Genomic DNA, 20,488 nt, shown 5'->3' on the forward strand with positions numbered 1-20,488 from the left:
TGTCTGTTCTCCTCGCGAGTATTAAGAATCTAACTCTCTCTTGTCTTTCCTGTGTTATTTGCTGTGTTTAATAGGTGTCAACTCTGACAGTTCCATTTTAAATTATGACAAAATCCGACCAATGCAAGATCATGAAGGCAATTTTTTATCTTGACAACACACAATGACACAATGAAATGAAAATAATGGAAATTTGATTTTGCAGCAGAAATGGCTGAATATAGTGGTGAATGGATAAATTTCATACCTTGCTGAGTAGAGGCTGCAGCTTGGTCAGAGCAATCACAGTGGCCTCAATTAACACTTGGCTGTTGTAGTTGTCGGGTCCCTTCAAACAGCTCTCCAGACCCTAAAACAGTCCACAGAAAAGAGGGGGAATGCCCATGAGACGGGGAACTGACCACACAGGGCAGCACAAAAATCAGACTCTTTAGGGATGTAGGAGAGACGTGAGTAAAAGTGTTTGGCAATAACAAATACAACATATCATTTACTATCTCCATTACCAACTACATTAAGATATGAATCAAAAACAATACAAGTAGACCCAGCCACAAATAAGCTTGTCTGTTTTTAAATCTGATCATGCAGAACCGAGTGCAGAAGGAACAAACTGTCACCGGGTGCAGCTACTCTTTATCTGTTATAAACTATCTGGTTGGACTTTCATCACTGACTATTTGCTGCCAACTTGCAAAGCCTTAACAAGCACCGTCTATCCGGACTACCTGGACTCTGTACATACAGCAAAGCAAGACGCCGTGACATTCCACTTCATTCTGTCACTCTTAGAAAAGAAGAGAAACTAAACAAGTCCCTTCTTATTGACTTCAGCTCTGCAGTCCAATCATTACACAGCACCTGGTGAAAAAAAAGTCTCCTGATGTTTTTCATCAGGTGCTGTGTAATGAACATTGTGTTGTCATGTGTCGTCTGGACTGGAGCAGAGTGAGCAAGTTGTGTTTTGTAGGTTCAGCATGTCTTTGAGATAGTTGGGGGCATCGGTGTGGAGGAGGGAAACCTTGAATTCAATCCTGGTGGAACTGGGAAGCCGGTCAAGAGAGAGGAGGATGGAAGTGATATGGTCATGTTTGGTCCTTCTCATCAGGATCCTAGTTTTGGATGTACTGGAGCCTCTGCAGGCTCTTCCTAGGAATCCTAGTGAGAAGCTTTGCAGTAGTCCAGTAAAACACATTTCAAGGTAGCCTATGGGTCTAGGTTGCCTACATCTAGATTCTAAAATCTAGCAAATTGTTTGAAGTGGGTAGGAAAGTGGAGTCATTTAATGATTAGGTCAAAGTTTAAGGATTGGCTCCTGCTGCAGTATAATCATAACTTTTGGGTTACTGCAGTACGCCATGAAGATGGATCAGGTGTGACTGTGACTGATCTTACCCGGTCTATGCTGAGCAAAGGGCTGGCTTTGCTGAGGATTCGGATGATCTGCTTGATCTGGCCATGAGTCACCCTCTTGCTGATGCAGCCAAAGACCACCAGGGCTCTGGGCTGTAGGGAGGGGTTGTACTGGAATGCAAATCTACAACCCAAGCACAAAGATTAGATACCTCAAAGCTTGAGCAAAACTATATACATTAAAAAACAAAACAAAAAAAGCTTAAAGAGGTACATACTTTTGAGCAAGCTCTGTCCACTGGTCTAACCACTTACAAGTTGGGATGTCTCTCATACAGGCCTGGAGTCAAAAGAGAGAAATAATACAATAAGCATACATGTAGCTATGTGCTCTTGAAGAAAAGTTGTAAAGTATATGTAAACTAAACTATTACTGTGGCAAACAAAAAGGATAAAACAAGAATAAAAAAATATGGTGGTGAATATTTATTCAAAAACATTTTCTATGAGAATCAAGCACTGTGACAAAGAGACAGAATCCTGCTTAACAGATGCATAGTTATCTGTCTGACCTCCATAATTTCCAGTAAGGCCTCAGTTACGGTCTCCAGAGAGGACAGAGCGAAGGTCTCCCTCTCGTAGGAGCCTGGTGAGAAGGAGCGGTCCCTGTAGCTGGAGCGGAAGGCAATGACGGCGGCTGATTTGACTTTGCTGATGCCAAACAGCAGATAGAACTTTGGCAACGAAAACTCAGTCAGGCTCAGCCTCAGAACCTGCTTTGTCTCCTCTGTAATTATTTAACACAACAAAACATTTTTTTGTCATAAGGCACAAGTTTCTTATTTTTTAGTTTGTGTATATATTTAAAAATCAGCAGACAAAGATTGCTGCTTACCACTGAAGCTGAGCTGTGAACAGGTGCACAGGGAGTGGATGATGTTGATGACTAAACCATGGGTAGAGGCTCTGAGGGACAGTGGCCCGGTGGCTACTAGTAGCGTCACTACATGGAACAGGTATGGCAGGTGGGCTGCAACGTCCAGAGAGTTGTTAAAGGACAGCATGAGCATGTAGCGGGCCAGGATCGCAATGTCATCCCACATGAGGTGCTGCTCCAGCGTAGGAGTTGGTGACAGGCACGTCTTGTCTATGATCTTACACATCCGACCAATGACCTGCCAAAGAAAAGGCCAATAATTAAACCTTAAAAATCATGTGTCAGGAGCAGACTGCCTCATGCAGTGACTTTGACAGTTGAGAAAATAAAACAGCAGAGAACCCAGAACCAGAACCAGAACCTTCTTGCTGCAAGGCAACAGTGCTACCAACTGTGCAGCCCAGTTAAGGACTCCATTAAATTAAATTCTTAGAAGCAATGCTTAAGAACAGAAACTTCATAAAAAATATATTTTTTTCACTGATAATACACCACAATATCATATGATTTTTTTAAATGACAATACCCAACAAAGGCCCAGATCAGCTTATCCTCAAGAAAAACTAAAAAATAAGCAGCCAGGACTGGTTGAAAACTGCTGTACAAGTCTGATGTCATTCATGCCTTTTCCATCATTTGTTATATTGCATGTCGGTACTTAGAGAAAGAGGCTATTTGTGGGATAATTCAGCTGTTATGTTGGACTATTTTAATAATAAAGTTAATAAAGAAATAAAGTGTATCAGTGGTCGTTATTTGTTGTATGAAGAGTTTCTTCTATTCAGAATTAATTTCTTTCTCACAGAGAAAGAAATTATTTCTACTTCAGGCTTATGGATGGTTCCCCAATTTAACTAGCTTTATTAATTTCAATAAAAAATATTATTAATAATTACATTAGTCAAATATTTGTGCAAATTTTGATTCTCAACAGTGTAAATGTATGTTAATTTCAGTCAAATGCACTAAGAGGCCATGTTATCAGATTAGAAGGACCCTTTGAAAATAACCTTTAAGCAAGCATTAGAAAAAAATTATTTTTCAAAAAACAAAATAGTAGTCCATACATGTATAAAAATAAATAAAATAAATTAAATGTATGTTTCATTAAGTCAAAATTCTGGTTTTAAAAATATAATTTTTTTTTAAATCAGTCTAATGTAATATTCTAATTTTCAATGTCATGTTTTCAAAGCCATCAGTAAATGATTTGTTATGACACACCTCTGTGTGTAATAATCTATACGTTTCCAGGACCTTCCAGGATAAAGTTCCTGAAATAAATGGAATCTTTTCAATAAGATTCTAATTTATTGAATGGGTCTGGACTGCAAAATACTTTAAAAGAATGTTGAACTAACAAAAACAAATGTGAATACACATTAAAGATGTGAGCTAAATCATGCACATGACAATGCAACAGTTCTTCCATCTGAAGAAGAAAAAAAGAATTGATTCAAATCTTTGGTGACAAAGAGTTCAAGGCCAGCAGACAATGCTCCACTGTGCTCAGTACGGCGTCCTGGCATGACAACAAACAGTAATCCATTAGATAACACTAGAGTAAAGCCTCATGTGCAGCCCAGAGGTTACATGTCCAGACCTGACATTACTCTTTATTCCAGCTGATGGAACTTGTAGTAGAAATGAGAAAATTCCTGAATCTGAAAATACAAATCAATTAAAAACCTGAACTGAGTCCATAAAATACCATTAGAATCCCATGTTTACATAAACAGGCAGTTTTTGGCTTTTTACTGTATTTTTGTGATGACAAAAAGAGTCATCACTATCAACCAGTACAAAGACACAAAGCCACTGATCCTTTGTGCACATGCGGCCCCAAAGCATGTCAAGATTTTTTTCCTCTAAAATATTTTAAAATATTTCATGTATCAATGCTGAAAGTATTAAATCTAATGTAAGAGTATTATCATTCTCAATAATTAAATGTTAAAATCCTTGATATATGGTCTGTGATAAAATTCAAGCATTTTTTTTAAGATTACACATTTGTGTAAGTATTTTCTATAATGCCTTTCAATATTGCTACCCAGTGATATTTTTAATTTCCTCTCACCTTTAATGTTTTTTATAAACACAGTGGGCTGCTGGTGGCGCCTCTGCCACCAGATTTAGCAAGTTTTCTGGAGGAAAATTCTGTTTAAGCTTCATAAAAAGCGTTGTGTGCCGTGAAGCCCATTCCACAGCAGAGCAGTCTGTTCACTGAAGTTACATCTTGGTTTCTGTTTAGCGGTGACACCTTCCTGGAGGGGGGTGGGTGGAGGTATTGCTGCCAGTTAATTTTATAATTGATCACAGACTGGAACTGTGACCTCGACGTGCAATCAAGCTTTTTGTAATCATCTCAAAGTTTCAAAAATAGAGAATTAAAACAAAAAGGATTATGTGTTATTGCAAAGGCAATTTCAACTTTATACCAATAAAGTTGGCATGGTAAGTTAGGTGGTCCAGAAGTGTTTTCTGAACAGGTTAGGCAGCTGATCTGTTTTCACGTTGGCCAGGATTCTCTTGCAGAAGAGAATCCATTTTGCTGCCTACAGGAAGTCACATGTGTCTTAACTGAGCCTTAGAATGACTTAATTCAAACAATTGCTGACTCATTCTAAGACCACCTCAAAAAAGCTGGTCTGAGGAAACCATCTTCATATTGTGAATGTATTTATTGCTGTCCAGGCGGGATCGAATCAGCAACCATTGCAGCAGTTTGGTGAAGTTACTTTAAACCCGCAGCAGAGCAGCAGCACAAACCAAACACTGCCTGCCATTTCTTAGGCAACAGTCTTCACAATGACCACTATTCAAAGTAGTACTGATGTGTGCCATAATAGGAGCCAGGCCCAGAATTTTCTATTGTGTCTGCCTGTGTATGTTGTGTTTGTTTGTCTGGGCAGCAGGCTGAAATTGACACAAAGCACACAGATGATGGATAGTGAGTGGATGAGTTTTTCTTTTTGCTTTCTGTAAGTCACTAGGAATTCACTGCTTTGGAATTGCACTTCTACCATGTAAGTAATGATTATAATTCATGCAGACTTTTCACAACAAAACTTCCAACGTTGTATGTATGCACTGTGTTTTGTGAAGAGTTCTGTCTCCTGTCTCTTAGGATGAAAATTTGACTAGTTTTGACATCTTAAAATAACCTTAAGTTAAACTTTGTGTTTTTATTTTTTAATCAAACAGTACATATTAAGTATGGCCTCAAAAAAAAAAAACATTAGCAAAAAGAATTTTTAGATAAGTCTACAAATAAAATACCTGGTAAAATAGTTTGTTTCGCTTAGCCACTAAATATCTATGAACAAGATGCCTCCTGGGTTTACTGTCACTAAATTTATGTTTAATCTTGAATGAGCCAGCAGAGCAGGAACGCAAATAAATATTAAACTGGATTGAAAGTGAAGAGCTAATTGTATCACAAACCAATGAAACAAATACAATTTTCCTGTCTGAGGTAATCATGAGGTGGTATGCTTTCTAAAGACGGCACAATTCTTAGTATATTTTAGCAACTATAGAAAAGGCATGGAACATATATATAAAAAAACATATCTATACTTTAGTAATCACCACCCATTGTAGCAAGGAAATTTACCAAGCTCTTCTGCTACGGAGGACATTTCACAATGATTCATGAGCGTAACATGATAGTTTGAGACACTGAGAGAAGTTGCTCTAAACAGCAACAGTCTTCTTCCAATGACCTTCCAGTCTTTTCAGATTCTATATCCTTTGTGGTGAAGAGAGTTGAAAGTCCATCAGAATAAAGTCGAACACCATGAGTTTATCGTATTGGCCTAATGTTGGTATACAGAAGCTAATTTCTGCTCTTCAGGATTCTAAAACTACTTCCACCTCTAAATGTTTGCAAAAGTAAGCAATCAACTTCCAGTGCACAATGTCTCTTTTACAAAACTTGCGTCTTTCTGATAAAGCAGACGATGAGGAGCAGAGAACACTACACAGTGTCTGCTGACTGCTTCTTCTACGCTCAGTAAAGTGGATAAGTACATCTAAAATGTATCTACTGACATGTACTATACTAAATATACTATAAATATACTAAACCATTTGTTTCATACTCTGATCTTTTATTAAGTGTACAACAGGTTTGGCCTGTAAGCTTCAAATTTCAGAGTAAATCGGTTTAAATATGACCTGCAGCACCACAACTATGGTGTTTGGACTGGTGGATTCAAGGACAACATCAGTATCTATGGAGAGTACAGATAAGCTGTGAAATAAGTATTTAAATGTGTAATTAATTTATTAAAAACTGGGAATACAGATATAATTTATAAAATATAGAATGAATTATATGTGCCTTTAATTAAATGCACCGATTTATTTTTTTAGAAATGAGATATTTCATGATTTAATAAAGCACTACATGTCACTTGAACTTCAACCGTCAAAGTCAGTGGGGGTGGAGGGGTGGGATCAGGGCAGCTTCTATAGAGAAGAACATCTGATCAGCTGCTTCAAACAGCAGGTCAAGGAAACTTCTTCCAAAATTTCTGTGGAAATGTTTATAACCCTCCTGGTTTGGGGTGGATCAAGGCCTGCTGGGTTTTGTTCCAGGGAGATTTAGCTTGACTGATTAAAACAAAAGTAAAAGAACATCCCCAGAAAATATTCATGCAGGAGAAACCTAATATTTAATCCATCCCAAAACCTTTCTGAGTTTCAGTGTATAGAAAAAAAAAAAAAGCAACGAGCGACAAATGCAGCTAGTTTCTCTGGTTTGTTGGATACTTTGGTGAAAAAACGGGAAAGCGCTGAAAGCAGTTATAGCAAACTGTGAGAGTTGCTGTGAGCATCAGTCGATACTCAAAATGAAAGGACTCGAAAGCAAAGAAAAAACCTGAACGGAACATCCCTGCTTTATTGTCATTGCCCAAAGACACAATACTGAAACTGGCAATGAAATGTCATTGACTGACTATATACTGTCATTGATTGATCCATAAACATTAATGTTGTTTCCACATGTCAACTTGACAGTTCTCCATCTCCGCTGTCCACCGGACTCTCGGTTTTGCCATGTCAGCGGTTCTTTGTTTGGGATTCCCCTCCGTGCTTAAGTCACCATGCTTTCTGATTGGCTACCTGTCACAGTCAACAGGTTGCTTTCTCGTTCCCAGTTGTGGAACACCACACACTCTGCCATATTCGGCCCAAGACAATCCCACATGTTGAATATCCCAGATTTTAGACTGGAATGGTCCCAATGTTCCACTGACTGGACCGGATCAGTCTTAACACACAACACACAGCAGGATGATTGGTTACGACTATCCTAAGCAATATTAGAATGCCAAACGTTCAAAGATTTAAATCTTTGAAACTTACTAGTTGATCATTAAATGATCATTATAAGGAGGATAATGATTAGGATGAACACAAACTCTGATCTCTGACTGTTCATTACAAAATGTGCCACATTATTAGATTTTTTTTAAAAGAGCAACTTCTGCATTTTCTGTCAGTGCAAAATGTAATAAGGTTACATGATGCGCCAGAAACTATTATAAAATTTGTTCCAGGATTTTATTAAGTTATGTAACATTTTCTAATTATTTGCTTAATGTAGTTTTAATTACTTTTTATTACATTTTGGAGGCCAGATTTTTATTATGTTATTGAAAAATGCAGCACTACACATGACAAACACCCTTCTGATTTGTGGAGAATCTTACCTTATTGGACACCAGTTTAACATTCCCTGAAGCCAGAGCTACGGCAGTATCAGCCATGACCTCTGCCTTGATGGAGCCTAGGCCTCCCGTGGCACTAGTCTTGATAAAGCTGTCTAACACCACATCAAGCAGATCCGTTATCTAAAGATAAGAGAAATGAGTCCCAAAATGACACAACCTTGATGGAATGAAAAGAGGTTCTCCATTTGTTGGGCTGAAACTCACTTGGCCCAGGCTGCCCCAGATCTTGGCCTGGATGGAGGGATACATCTGTTTTTCATTTATTGTCATTGTGATAAGTTTGTCCAGGATGGCTGTGACACGCTGACGTTTGGCATCATCATTATGTTTGCAGAAGCGGACCAAGTTTAGAAGCCAGGGTGTCATGTACTCCAGGCAGAGATGCTTGAGCTCAATACCTGTAAGAAAACATTTAGAACTTCTGCTTAACGTTCACAGAAAACACAAGTATTTACTATTAAATATTAAAAGTTTGCTTGGCATTTTCCCATTTTTTTTTTGACACTGTTGAGCCTTCCTTAAAGTCCTGCTATCCACTGTAACTACAATTGCCTTCCAAATCATAGTTACTGCATGTAGTTTTAGTGCATGTTAGGAGTTTCAAAAACTTTGACATCTAATTAAAAAAAAAAAAAAAAGATAAAGGACACACTTGTGCATTAATTCTATGAAGTGGGGGTCTCCCTGCAAACTATTAGGCATCACTAAAGCACAAAAATGCCATTACAACCACACCACCGTTTACCACAAACAAAGCAGGCCTGAGCTCCAAAGCATTGTAAGAAATACCTCTGCTATTTTTGGATAGGGGTTAGGGTTTTTGTGAACCCCCCACCCTGGAAACTTACATACATCAGCCGCACCGGGCTACAGGCCGCTGGTATCTCTACCGCTCTCGGTTTTCCATAAGGACTCAGCAGATGGCAGCAGAGAGCTGCGTCCTAATAACTGCTGGATATATTAAGGACGCAAATCCAGTTTTGTTCACGCCAAGTTTACGTGCAGCGGCTTTATTTCCCTCCTGTAGTGCCAGATCGATACTCTTCAACTTAGAAGCTGCATCATATGAGTTTGAAAACATTTCTCCGTCGTGCCTGCTGCTAGCATGTGGTTGTTCTAAATGAAAATTAGCACGTTCCTCTTTGATTTCCAATTTTGACTTCCAATGATTCACTTCCTGCTAGAGAGCCCCCTGGTGGCTGAAGAAAAATCCACAGAAAAGCCGCATGTTCAAAGTGTAAGAAAAAAGTAGGATCTTATAGTCCGGAAAATACGGTAGGTGAAATTGGATAATTTCCACGGCACACCTCAGGGTGATGACGATCACTCACGGTACACTAGTGTGCCGCGGCACAGAGGTTGAAAAACACTGATTTACACAACATTTACAGCTATATTTACTGGCAATATGGCAAACACAGGCACTTAAAGAATGAAGCAAGTGAAGCAACCAGTTTTAAAAGTAGGCGAGAAGCAAACTTATGGTTTTGCTTACCCACTTTTCGACTCCAAAACATATGATCTACTTCTGCATTCCGACAGTCAGTCTTGGTTCATTTAAATAATCCTGTTTTTAAACTAATTAAAAAATAAATGGTAGAGATATTTGTAAATTTCTACTCTACCCTCTACTTTGAGTGTGTTCAGTCCAACACACTCATTTCAGAAATAATCCTAATTTAATCTCAATATAATCAAAATTCCTTGTGAGTTTCAGTAGAACAGAGTCTGTGTGAATCCAGTACCTCGCAGCATTCACTCCTCCTGGACCAGCAAATTGCTTACATTGTGTCAAGTGTCAAATACCTACTTCGGGTAAATGCCATGCTAAATGTGTTTCCAGCATGTCTTACTGGATTTGCTGAAGCCAGAAATGCATTCCTCCAAGAACTCCAGTGTCAGATGCGGCTCATTTGCAGCAAGGGTCTTGCTGATAGAGACAATAAAAAGTGTGTTGTTCGCTGGGATACAGAGACCGGACGTCTCCAACAGCTGTCCCTCTATCTTTAGGTTAAATGTGCAAGTCAAAGCACAGAGGAGATTGTAGGCTGCAGACCTGGATGTGGAAAAGACAATGAGTAATATTTGGTCAAGTCAAGTATTTCTATACAAAGTACAGCTGATTTTAATTCAATTCAACATGGACTGTGTTTGTCACACAGATCTGTGCCTCCTGGTTTAGCTCTGCATGTATGACAATGCAGTCATACATGGATCAGCCATGCTTTTGGAGCTCAATTAGTTTAATGATGACAAGATAATATGGCTGTTGTAAACGATTATTTTAGTAATCAAGTATTCTATCAATTATTCCGATGATTAATCGAATAAACAAATACATTGATAAAATGAAATACTGATATATACAGTGATCCCTCGTTTTTCTTAGGGGTTGCGTTCTGAAAATAACCCGCGATAAGTGAAATCAGCAAAGTAGTACCTTTAGTTTTTACAGTTATTATACAGCATAATTAAATACTCTACATTGAAACCAAAGAACAAACGCTGTTTTCAGGTCAGCGGATGTGCGTGTTCATCAATCGGGCCTTAATGTGATCCGGAGTCATGTCATTAAAGCCTCTCCTCCAACCTGCCCCGCGAGATTCACAGCTGTATCTACGGCAGAGCGATGGATCTCGTCAAGCGAGCCTCCGGTCGGGTTTTGCGCTGCTTCTGACCACAGTTTTTTCCAGCAGGCATTCAAAGTTTTCAGCTTTCATCTCCTGAATGGCAAATCTGTATTAATTATGTTTAAATACCGTAACGTTATTGGCACACAGGTAGAGAAGGAGCTCGGAGACTGTTTAACCAATCAGGACGCAGAACACAATGCACTGTGAAAAAAAAAAAACTGCACAAAAAAAATCAGCGAAGCAGCGAGACCGTGAAAGGTGAACCGCGTTATAGCGAGGGATCACTGTACTGCCATAATGGCAGTATTTATATCAGATATCAACATAGGCCCAAATTTTCAGATTTGTGCATCCCTAACAATTACTTTTTTGTAGTTTAGAAAATAACTTGCAACAGTAATAGCTCACTTTTTAAGTTAACCTGAACAAAAATTATACAAAAATCTTTATTATTATTATTATTAAATTATTATTAAATTATATTTAATGTAATAATAAAGAGGCAGACTCACAAAGATACTTCTAAAAACATGTCTATACTCCAGTTGTTAGTTTATGTTTTCACAATTTAATAGGTGAACTCTCACTTTGTCCAGCCATTTATAGCTTTTGTGTCCATGTGAGCGACTGGACTTGGCTCCTCCGTCACACACAGAAACACATCTACCAGCTATGTATTGCCACGATGCGCTCTGCCACCCATTTGTTGCGACCGGCATACGTTTGTAGATTTATTTTCCGGTTCATCTATAAAGCTAATGCTACGTTAAGCATCAACTGCAGCACAGCAGCCCGGAGTGTTGCGTCTATCCGCTCCATCTGTATAAATACACTCGCTGCGTTCTTTCTGGACCAGCCAATAGGCAGCAGCTCCAGGAGGAGAACGGCTGTTGTATTCCATGCATCGTGCCAGTCATTTTAAGGATGCCTACAGGCCTCCCGAAAAACGTTACAACCCCAAACATTATCAATAATCAATGAAATCCCCCAGACCAAACTTGAAAATTGGATGTTATGCTGCTAGCACTGAGCATTCGACAACAACTCAGGCAGAAGTAAGATTGTTGCGCAACACAAATAATTACTTGGCCGAAACAAATAATAAAAAGCCTTAAAGTGACTGCTGTTTTATTATTTAGTCATCTAAATAATAAAATTTAAAGATACTATGAGGCAGATAATTTGCCTTGAGGAATTTTAGTAATCGAGGTACTTGAATGATTCGAGAAATCGTTACAGCCCTACAAGCTACTGTGTTTTATGAGGAAATGATTTTTGGCTTGAAGCCCTTAAGCTACCTACCGGAGACTTGGATCAGAACTCCCCAGGTTGAGCAGAGCGATGTTGAGAAGAGTCCCGGGGACATCTTTTGGACGGATCTTTGTGTGCTGGGGAATTGAGTCAGGCTGAGACAGCTCCCAGCGAGTACGGATATGAATTATGGACTGGACAATGGCATCACACTCTTGGTGCATGAATGTGAGAGGTGTCCCCTGGTTGGCCATGGTAAGAGTAAACTGACTCTCATCTACCAGGCAAATTTCCTCAATCTCTGAGGCATAATAAACATCGTTGAGAAAGACGGGCTGGCCAAGCACCCGGGTCCGCTCAGCTGAGGTTACCTGAACAGCTGTGGAACCCACCTGAGGGGTAAAAAATATTCATAGGTTTCAGAAATCTTGTTCTTGCTGCACCCTTTAGAATGATTTAATTCTTGCTTGTTGATATTAACAATAGTAGAGGAAATCAAACTTTTCATTGCCACCGTACCTTTATTGAAACTTTGGTGTCTTTGTGAGCCAGCTTGAGGGCATTGTGGAACACTTTGAGGTCTTCTTCCAAAGTCAAAGTGGCTGCTGGGAGTTTCTGTTGGTCTTGTTCAATGTGTTCTGCCAACTTGGCTGGAGAGTCAATAAACTGCAGGCGCTTGCTCCCCTTAAGACCAGTCAGAAGCCTCTCATGATACTTGGTGTACTCCCTCACCCAAGTGTTGCAGTTGTAGACATAAACTGCTGCCACATTCTCATACGCAAAGCCAGGAAAGACCACAAACCACTTGGATAGAAAGTCAGTCTTGAAACGATTGCTTGGTCCAACATGAGTTAAGTCTACAACTATTTCATAGGGCTTAGCGTAGTAAGGTTTGAGGGTGAGGAGTACATGGTAGATGAGCAGGTCACCATTAATTTGGCCCGTTTTGAACCTGAGGAAAGACAAAAATAGATATGGTAAAATACACACTCAGGTTTTTCTGTAATAAGTGCTCTTTAGATAGAACAAATACACAAATATACAAATGACACAAAGCATGCTTTGAAACATTAAGTGTCTAAAAATACTGATGCTTTTGCTTCTTTAAGAACAGCTCTTCAGCTTCTGTAGCTTCGGACCTGACACCCTGAAATAACCCAAGCAGAGAAAAAGACCAAGTGCAAAGGTCGAAAGGACCATTCACAGCAGTTCTCAAGTCTGCATCAGTTCATTCATCTCTCCGTTTCAACACACAGGCTTCTGGAAACTACCTTATGTAAGTATTCAACTAGAAACAATGCAAAAAATTTAAAGCAATGATAGTCAGTAAGAAGAAAATGTAAAAATGATGCAAAGATGACCAAAACTGGGTTGTAATTTTGCTCTCCATGATGACATTCTTTTTTTCAGAACATGATGAAAACCACCAGAACTCTGTGCCTGTTTCTCCTGTTCCTGCTCCACCCTGCTGAAGCAGACCAAGCTCTTTCTACTACCACCATAGATTTACCCACATCCCAAGACCAAAGAGGCAGCCCAACATTTACAGCGGAGTCCCACCTCTCAGCAACTTACCATGAAAACCCAGCTGTTGTAATCAATGCCACTGGTGGCGACTGCTTAATTGACACTGAGATGGGTCTCATTGCTATTGGTTCAGCAGGAGGGTTAATCCTCTGCTTACTGGTTACAACATCTGTGCTTGCATGTCAGATCTGTGTCCTTCAGCACCGGGTCTACATCCCCCGAAGTCGCCGATCTAACACGGACATAAGTGGTACTCACTACTGGGAAGCAGATCAAACGGAGATAGAAGGGCTGGTTGGCCCGTGTGATACCACTGTTATGCTAGAGGAGGTGAGAACAGACGGTATGACTGACATACAGGAGGCTAAGGAGGAAGCTTGGGCAGGACTTGATGAAGGGAAAGCAACTTCTACTGAACCTGAAGAAAAAGTCTTTCAGATCCAGAGCTCCAGTTCTAAGGATTCCTGTTTGGAGGTCCCCAAGGATTTGGAAGACATGCCTCTTGTTGTATGAAATGGTAACCAACCCCTGTCTAAACAGACCAAATTTTTTATGTTGTCTTTATTCTCATTTTTTAGAAACTAAAGTTATTGTAAAACATAAAGCTACTTAGATATTAAAAAATTGGGATTATCTCTAGAATTTAAGATTCATTTAAACTTAAAAAGAAACCAATAAATTAATACTGATGGAAGATTACAAATTGTACAGTTTTTGAAAAAGTTGAGCTGTCAAAATTGTTTCTTCACCAACAGATTCAAGTTCAAATATGAAAACAGTGTTTATACAAAAAGCAAAGTTTGATGTTTGAGTTGTATGATGCTACAGAGCTACTTAGACAAATAAAGGAAAAAGAAAACACTGAAATAAGTATGTGAGATACTTCCTCATATTGATAGAATATGAGAAATCTGAAAGAATAGTTTAAGCTTTCAGTTAGAACTGAGTTCATCCTGGCCAAATTAGGAAGAATTATTTTGACATCCCAATGTGTCCAATTTCAATCAAAAACTTCATGAGAGATTGTGGAGAAAAAACACATTTTTGTTGTGTTCATAACAGAACAGTCTGTTTATAAAGTGGCCTTTAACCTCATCTGACAGTCAATAAGTGCTTTAGAGTGTTGCTCTTATTCATACTTTTTCAAACAAACTTATGCAGCTCCTTGTGCAAGCATTTATGCCACTTCACAATTATGCAGTACTTTGTGTCTGGTTATCAAGTAAATCCTAATAAAATAAGGTTTGTGACTAAAACATGACAAAATATCAAGAGTTCAGGAGACAATAACACAACATGCATTCTCTTCAGACAGCGTTTTTTTTTTTTTTTTTTTTTAAGTCTCCAGGGTAAAAGGGTAACGGTATGGATCAATGGAAAGGTTGGGGATCAGTACCAAATGAGAAAAACCTGAAATATGAAATAATATTGGTGAATGTCTCAATAATGATATGATTTGTGATAAATAAATTTTTTTAAAAAAGCTTTGCGATCTTTTTGCTTTGAGTTCATACCAAACATAGACTCTGGATAATGTGTGGTCTTTACATCTACTATGTGAAAAAAGAAAAACATAACACCTAAATAATTAGGGGTGCACCAATTGTAGTTTCCTGGCCAATTACCGATTACCTATCTTTAAAAACCCTGACCTGTCGATTCCAATTTTGGCTGTTAGCAAATTTTTTCTCTGAAATGTCGCTAAATATAGCAATTCAGTCACCGAGTTGGCAACAGTGGGGTGACTATTGACATGTCTGCAAATGTGCAGACATGACCTGGTGGGCCGGTCTGTCAGTCAAACCTCTAATCGGAGAGCAGAAGAGGACAGCAGTTGATTTTTAGACATTTGCTGAGGTAGATAAGATCACTGGATAATGTCGTTTTCATATTTAAGCATCGGCCGATCACTGATCTCCCAAAATTAAAGAAATCGGTGCCGATAAATAGGTGCACCCCTATAAATAATCAAACAGGTATTGCAGTCCAGCCAAGAATCAAAAAAACGTTTTTTGGTCCTCATGTGTTCACACAAAGAAATTTCGGTTGGTTATTCTCTTCACAGGTGCAGAGAATAATAAGTGCCAGTCACACGTAGAACTTAGGAGCACTAAGTTGAGGTGGGATGTATAAAAAACACAAGTTACAGTTTTTATGTCGTCAACCGACAATTGTATTTGTTTCTCTCAGTGGAAGTTGTTTGAGTATACACTGGGGCAGGAAATATTTCAGAGTTCTAGGGAAAAATCTGTCTCTACGTCTGGTGGTGTGTTCTTAAGATCCTGTACCGCTCCCCTGAAAGAAGCAGAACAAACAGTATATTGCCTGGGGATCTCCAGATATTTGTCTGGCCTTCTGGATCCGTTAACATGTCCACACGTAGGATTGGACTTTGGTTACCAGAACATAAGCACTCTCTTACTAAGCTGCAGCTGTGCAACAACAACAACAAAACAAAAAAAACAAATCAAAGAAATGTAATCAAGATGGGACACAGCTGATCTCATGTGCAGTCAAAGCAGTTCTTAAAATGCAGATGACCTAAAACTGCTGATCTTTAGAGTTATATAGTTGTTCAGCCAGAGCTTCCAAATATCTACATACGAACAAAATTTTTGGTACCCCTCTATCAATGACCAGTTATTTCAAAATAACTTGAAAGTGACAAGTTCCAAATTAAAATTTACTACCATGAAAACCAGACATTGCTTTTGAAATGTGGCTCAGCAGAATCATAAAAAAATCAACTAATGAAACAGATCTGGACAAAAAAGGTGGTATCTCTACAGACATATTACGGACATATCGATGTACGTCCTCTAATTAATGTTATCTTATATTTCTATAAAGGCTGAAGTCCTTAAACATCTGCAAAAAATTGCTGCAGATGTTTTAGGAGTGTATTGCTTTATTTAATTACTGTAATCAGTTATTTTAACTATTTTAATGGTGGATTCTTACATTAGTTTTGACAGAAAGTAACTGGAATATTCTGACAGGAAACTAAAGAGAAGTTAGATTCTTTTCAGTTTTGTCTTACAACAACTTTACTCTTACCTAGGGTTTCGCAAAATAGTAGGAGAGCACACATGGTTGTCAGTTTAAAATGTCTCATTTCCTGTCAGTGAGGAAAGCGTCAGTTTCAACATCTCAAAAAGGTGGGGTTATTTTCTGCTCTTAGTTCCTGCTTTCCTTCAGTCAACATTATGTTAAGCCTAACAGGTTAATCTTCGAACTTTTAATACATCTTGATACCAAACCCGGGTTATCCTAGTAGAATCATAGGTAAGTACAAATTTCTGAACCTAAAGTCATTTTTATTGTCTTAAAATTAGGTTCATGTTCAATGGCTGTTTCTAGAAAAGATGTTCAAGATGCAATGTGATCTTATAAATACAGTAAAACTCAAATTATTAATTAGCTGCTAAGCAAGATCAGATTTTATTCAAATATTTGAACTGACTTTCAAAGGCTTTTGTAAAGTTACTTTTCATACATTTTAAGACTCAATAAAGAAAACATTTTCATATCTTTATTGTTGAAACTTTGTAAACCAAAGAGGACCCATCGCTTGCATACAGAAAAACAACTGAACTGTCCAAGCACAGGCTCCTCTCAGAAGGCCAGTGGTATGATGTTCTAAGTGCAACTGTTTTGGTTGCTTGTAGGAAAAATTGCACTTCTGGTTCAACAAGCCAAACACCAGGAAGAATATAGGGTTAATTTTCATCAAGAAGATGAGGATCAGTGACGTTTGAGAGAGTATTGATGACCTACAGTTGACTTGCATTTGCAGGAAGCCATCACTGAGGCCAAATATAACATCAGTTTAAGAAAAATAAGGTTGCTTTGTGTACAGGGTATGATGTGCTTGAGTTCCTAATCTGTCATAATTCACCTTGGATTACAGGACATATGAAATCCAGCAAACATGTAAACAGATTTAACTTGCAAACCTGCAAAATTACAATGTCAACCAAATGATTTTAAAATCTTTAAAACAAAGGCTACAAAGATAAGTACAGCTCACTTGCAGAGTGAGCTACTTCTGTGTTTCTGTTTTTAAAACACGGAAGCAGCTTAAAGAATGTGTTAATTAAATAAGTTTCCCTTCTGCTTCCATATGCTTTGTAATGTTTTTTTATTTTTTATTTATGCAGGTTGTCTCATTGAGATCCAAGATCTCAGAAAAACCTGTTAGCACCATGTATTATATATATTAGTACATGGAAAAATTGAATGCATTTAAAAAATGTGTAATTTATCAATTTATCATTCTCCTAGGTAATTACTGTAAGACAGGGGTGTCCAAAGTCGGTCCTCGAGGGCCGATATCCTGCATGTTTTAGTTCTCTCCCAGGTTTAGCACACCTGCATCAAATGATGGCTCGTTAGAGGCCTAAGGAGAACACTGACTTGCTGAGGAAGTTGTTACTACCACTAGGGAGAGAACTAAAACATGCACGATGCCGGCCCTCCAGGACCGACTTTGGACACTCCTGCTGTAAGATATGAACCTGGGATCAACAATAAGAAAAACTTCTTTAGATGTATGAAGCATATCAAGTTACAATTCTTGGTGTTGGTTATTTTTTCATGAGAAGTCATTGACAATGAATCTGGATCTCCGTCTGTTTTAGTGTGAAACATCAGGTGTGTGTAACAGAAGATCTGAGGCCAAAATGATCATCTTTACCTTCATTATTTTTCTGCCAATGGCAGCAATCAGCACAGTAAAATCTGAGCTGCAACTCAACACCACAGACATGACAACTGGCAACGTGACCCAAAACACCCAGTTGGCAACACGACAGCCATCAACTTTACAACAGCTGTCAGAGATTCCATCCGTCAACACAACTACCAGTGTTGATAGGACTACCCCAGAGGACCCAAGAACCTCTACTCCTTCACTGCATACAACTCAGATGACGCCTCCAAGAATACTTTCAGTAAATAGTGAGACGGCACCAACTCTCACCAGTTCATCAAATACACCAACTGTTAAGTCTAACGTTTGGAAATCCATAACAATGACCCTGAGTAGTCAGACCAGTCAGCGAATCAACAATTCAACAGCACCTCCGGTGCTAAGCAACATTACACAAAACCGCGGCACACAGAGAACATCAACCTCACAGATAAAGTTAAATGAAGTGACCTCATCATTTATACCTACATCCAGATTGACGGCCATTCATACGAAAACCACGTCTATCAAGCCTGAAGAAAGAAAATCTAAAAGTACCAAGCAAGTTCCAGGTGGTGACACAACACAACCCTCCATCTCAGAGACATCAATCGTTGACAAGGCAAAGAAAAATGGTTCACAACACGGCAAAGTTGTGGCAGCAATAATAGGTTCAATGCTGTCACTGATGATTGTAGGATTTCTGCTCATTTACATCCGCAAAAAGAGACTTCAGAAGGAGCAGACGACTACTAGCTGGGCAGGTCCTTCGCCACTACTGGATGGAGAAGCTAACAACGGCAATGCGGTATTGGCATCATCCAACCGAATTTCCCTGACCAGTTTTCTGCCTCACAGACTTTCAAAGACATTCTCTTTACTTCCAGAAACAAATGAGATGACGGATATCACTTCAAGAACCACATTAGAAGAAAAACACCAAGGAAGCACTTTTGGTCAAGCTATCGATGGAAATGATGCACAAGAAAAATAGTTCACAGCTGCTGTTCCAGAAGAGAACACTGGAAGTGAAACTGAAGAGATAGCTGTAATGTCTGCCGCAGGGTTCTCTTTAGTGAACCAACAGTCATCCTCAGACAAAGTCATTCTGGGTTTTCAGCTTTCACGGAAAAACGAAAGGTGGCCATACATGGTCATAAGGCCTCTTCTAAATCTCGAATCAAATCTGAAAGCTGTATGCACTTAGTTTCCTGTCTGAGACTGGATGTTGGGGCACTGTGAAAATTTGTGTCATGTTTCTTAATCAACATTAAAACAGCTATTACCATTATGCTCACATCAGCACACAGAAACTAAACCTACAACATCAACAAATATAACTATCAGAAATTATCTGAATCTTTTTTCTTGTGGAATTTACTTAGATAGTACAAAATACAACTGCATATGTTTAGATCTATCTTGCACTTTAATGAAAAGCAGAAGGAAGTGTTGTAAGAGGAACACACAGCAAGATACAATGTTGCTGACATGCCACATGCTTGATTTGCTCTCCACACAGTAATACAGAATCACTATGAACAAAAGATCTTCAGAACACCGTCACTAGACCATATGCAAGGAGATATAAACTTAATAGGTAGGATATCCTTTTAGGACATAGAAAACTAAATATAGAGTTTTTCAATGAGGCATTTCTTCTTTAACCACTTCAAAGATGTTTCATAACAAAGTGCAACACAAATGCTTCTTTGTCAAAGCTCTGTTTAGAGTCAGCTGTGTTTTGAAATGTTGAAATGGTGGTTCAATATGGTGGATAGATGGATGTTTTATTTGTCAATGTGGGGAAATTAATATCCGTCCATCCATTAAATCTGTTATCTTACACACTTAAAAATTAGTTCAGGCATGTGTTAGTCTACTTGCTTTGATCTATTCAATTCTATGAAAAAGAGAAAGATGAATAATTTATAAGGCGAGTTATCTGGAGCACACAAACTTATTTTTTTAAAGTGAAACATGATCAAATTTATGGATTGTATCCAATTCAAAAATGGTCAAATTATGTACAGAGCAAAACAACGGTTGCCAGAAAATAACAAAAAACTTCTCCTAAAGAAGAGGTTCAGGGGAGAAGAAAATTTTAGAAAACAAAATTAAATTTTAGAAAACAAAGCATGGACAAAAATGAGGATAATCTGCAACAGTATTTTATGCTGTGTAAATTTTAATACATTTTTAAAAATGACTAGTGCAAAAACATGATTGCAACATCATTTTAAGTACAAAAAGGGCTTCCAGTGGCATGTTGTTGAGTGATATTAAATGAGTGCAGGTGTTATGCATGTATATCGCATTATAAAGAATAGAAAGTAGTTTTTGGTTGTTTTGA

General features: G+C 38.5%; 2 protein-coding genes and 1 long non-coding RNA gene across 6 annotated transcripts in view; 2 read left to right on the forward strand and 1 right to left on the reverse strand.

Moving 5' to 3' along the window:
• LOC106963178 (neurofibromin) overlaps positions 1 to 20,488 on the reverse strand; it is an 86,623-nt gene that overhangs the window by 11,467 nt on the left and 54,668 nt on the right. For all 3 annotated transcript variants that reach the window (XM_015057937.1, XM_015057936.1, XM_015057939.1), the window contains 10 exons: positions 12,438 to 12,870; positions 11,970 to 12,310; positions 9,888 to 10,090; positions 8,239 to 8,432; positions 8,014 to 8,154; positions 2,249 to 2,528; positions 1,926 to 2,140; positions 1,632 to 1,693; positions 1,396 to 1,537; positions 248 to 349 (listed from right to left, as the gene is read on the reverse strand). In XM_015057937.1, the coding sequence (XP_014913423.1) occupies positions 248 to 349; positions 1,396 to 1,537; positions 1,632 to 1,693; positions 1,926 to 2,140; positions 2,249 to 2,528; positions 8,014 to 8,154; positions 8,239 to 8,432; positions 9,888 to 10,090; positions 11,970 to 12,310; positions 12,438 to 12,870 (2,113 nt within the window). The remainder of the gene's footprint in view (positions 1 to 247; positions 350 to 1,395; positions 1,538 to 1,631; positions 1,694 to 1,925; positions 2,141 to 2,248; positions 2,529 to 8,013; positions 8,155 to 8,238; positions 8,433 to 9,887; positions 10,091 to 11,969; positions 12,311 to 12,437; positions 12,871 to 20,488) is intronic.
• On the forward strand, positions 5,147 to 14,934 carry LOC106963181 (uncharacterized). 2 transcript variants are annotated; one of them, XR_001428142.1, is made up of 3 exons: positions 5,147 to 5,319; positions 13,028 to 13,194; positions 13,329 to 14,934. It is a non-coding gene; the product is annotated as an uncharacterized LOC106963181 (long non-coding RNA). The 2 variants fall into 2 exon arrangements; XR_001428143.1 differs by having other exon boundaries at positions 5,148 to 5,319; positions 13,033 to 13,194.
• On the forward strand, positions 16,496 to 19,852 carry LOC106963180 (protein EVI2B). The gene is made up of 2 exons (XM_015057942.1): positions 16,496 to 16,730; positions 18,086 to 19,852. The coding sequence occupies exon 2, from the start codon at positions 18,128 to 18,130 to the stop codon at positions 19,127 to 19,129; it is 1,002 nt and encodes a 333-aa protein (XP_014913428.1). The 5' UTR covers positions 16,496 to 16,730; positions 18,086 to 18,127; the 3' UTR covers positions 19,130 to 19,852.

This window comes from Poecilia latipinna, unplaced genomic scaffold (assembly GCF_001443285.1).
Source record: "Poecilia latipinna isolate Pla-1442-1.1 unplaced genomic scaffold, P_latipinna-1.0 Scaffold1501, whole genome shotgun sequence".
In the NCBI taxonomy this organism is placed as follows: Eukaryota; Metazoa; Chordata; class Actinopteri; order Cyprinodontiformes; family Poeciliidae; genus Poecilia; species Poecilia latipinna.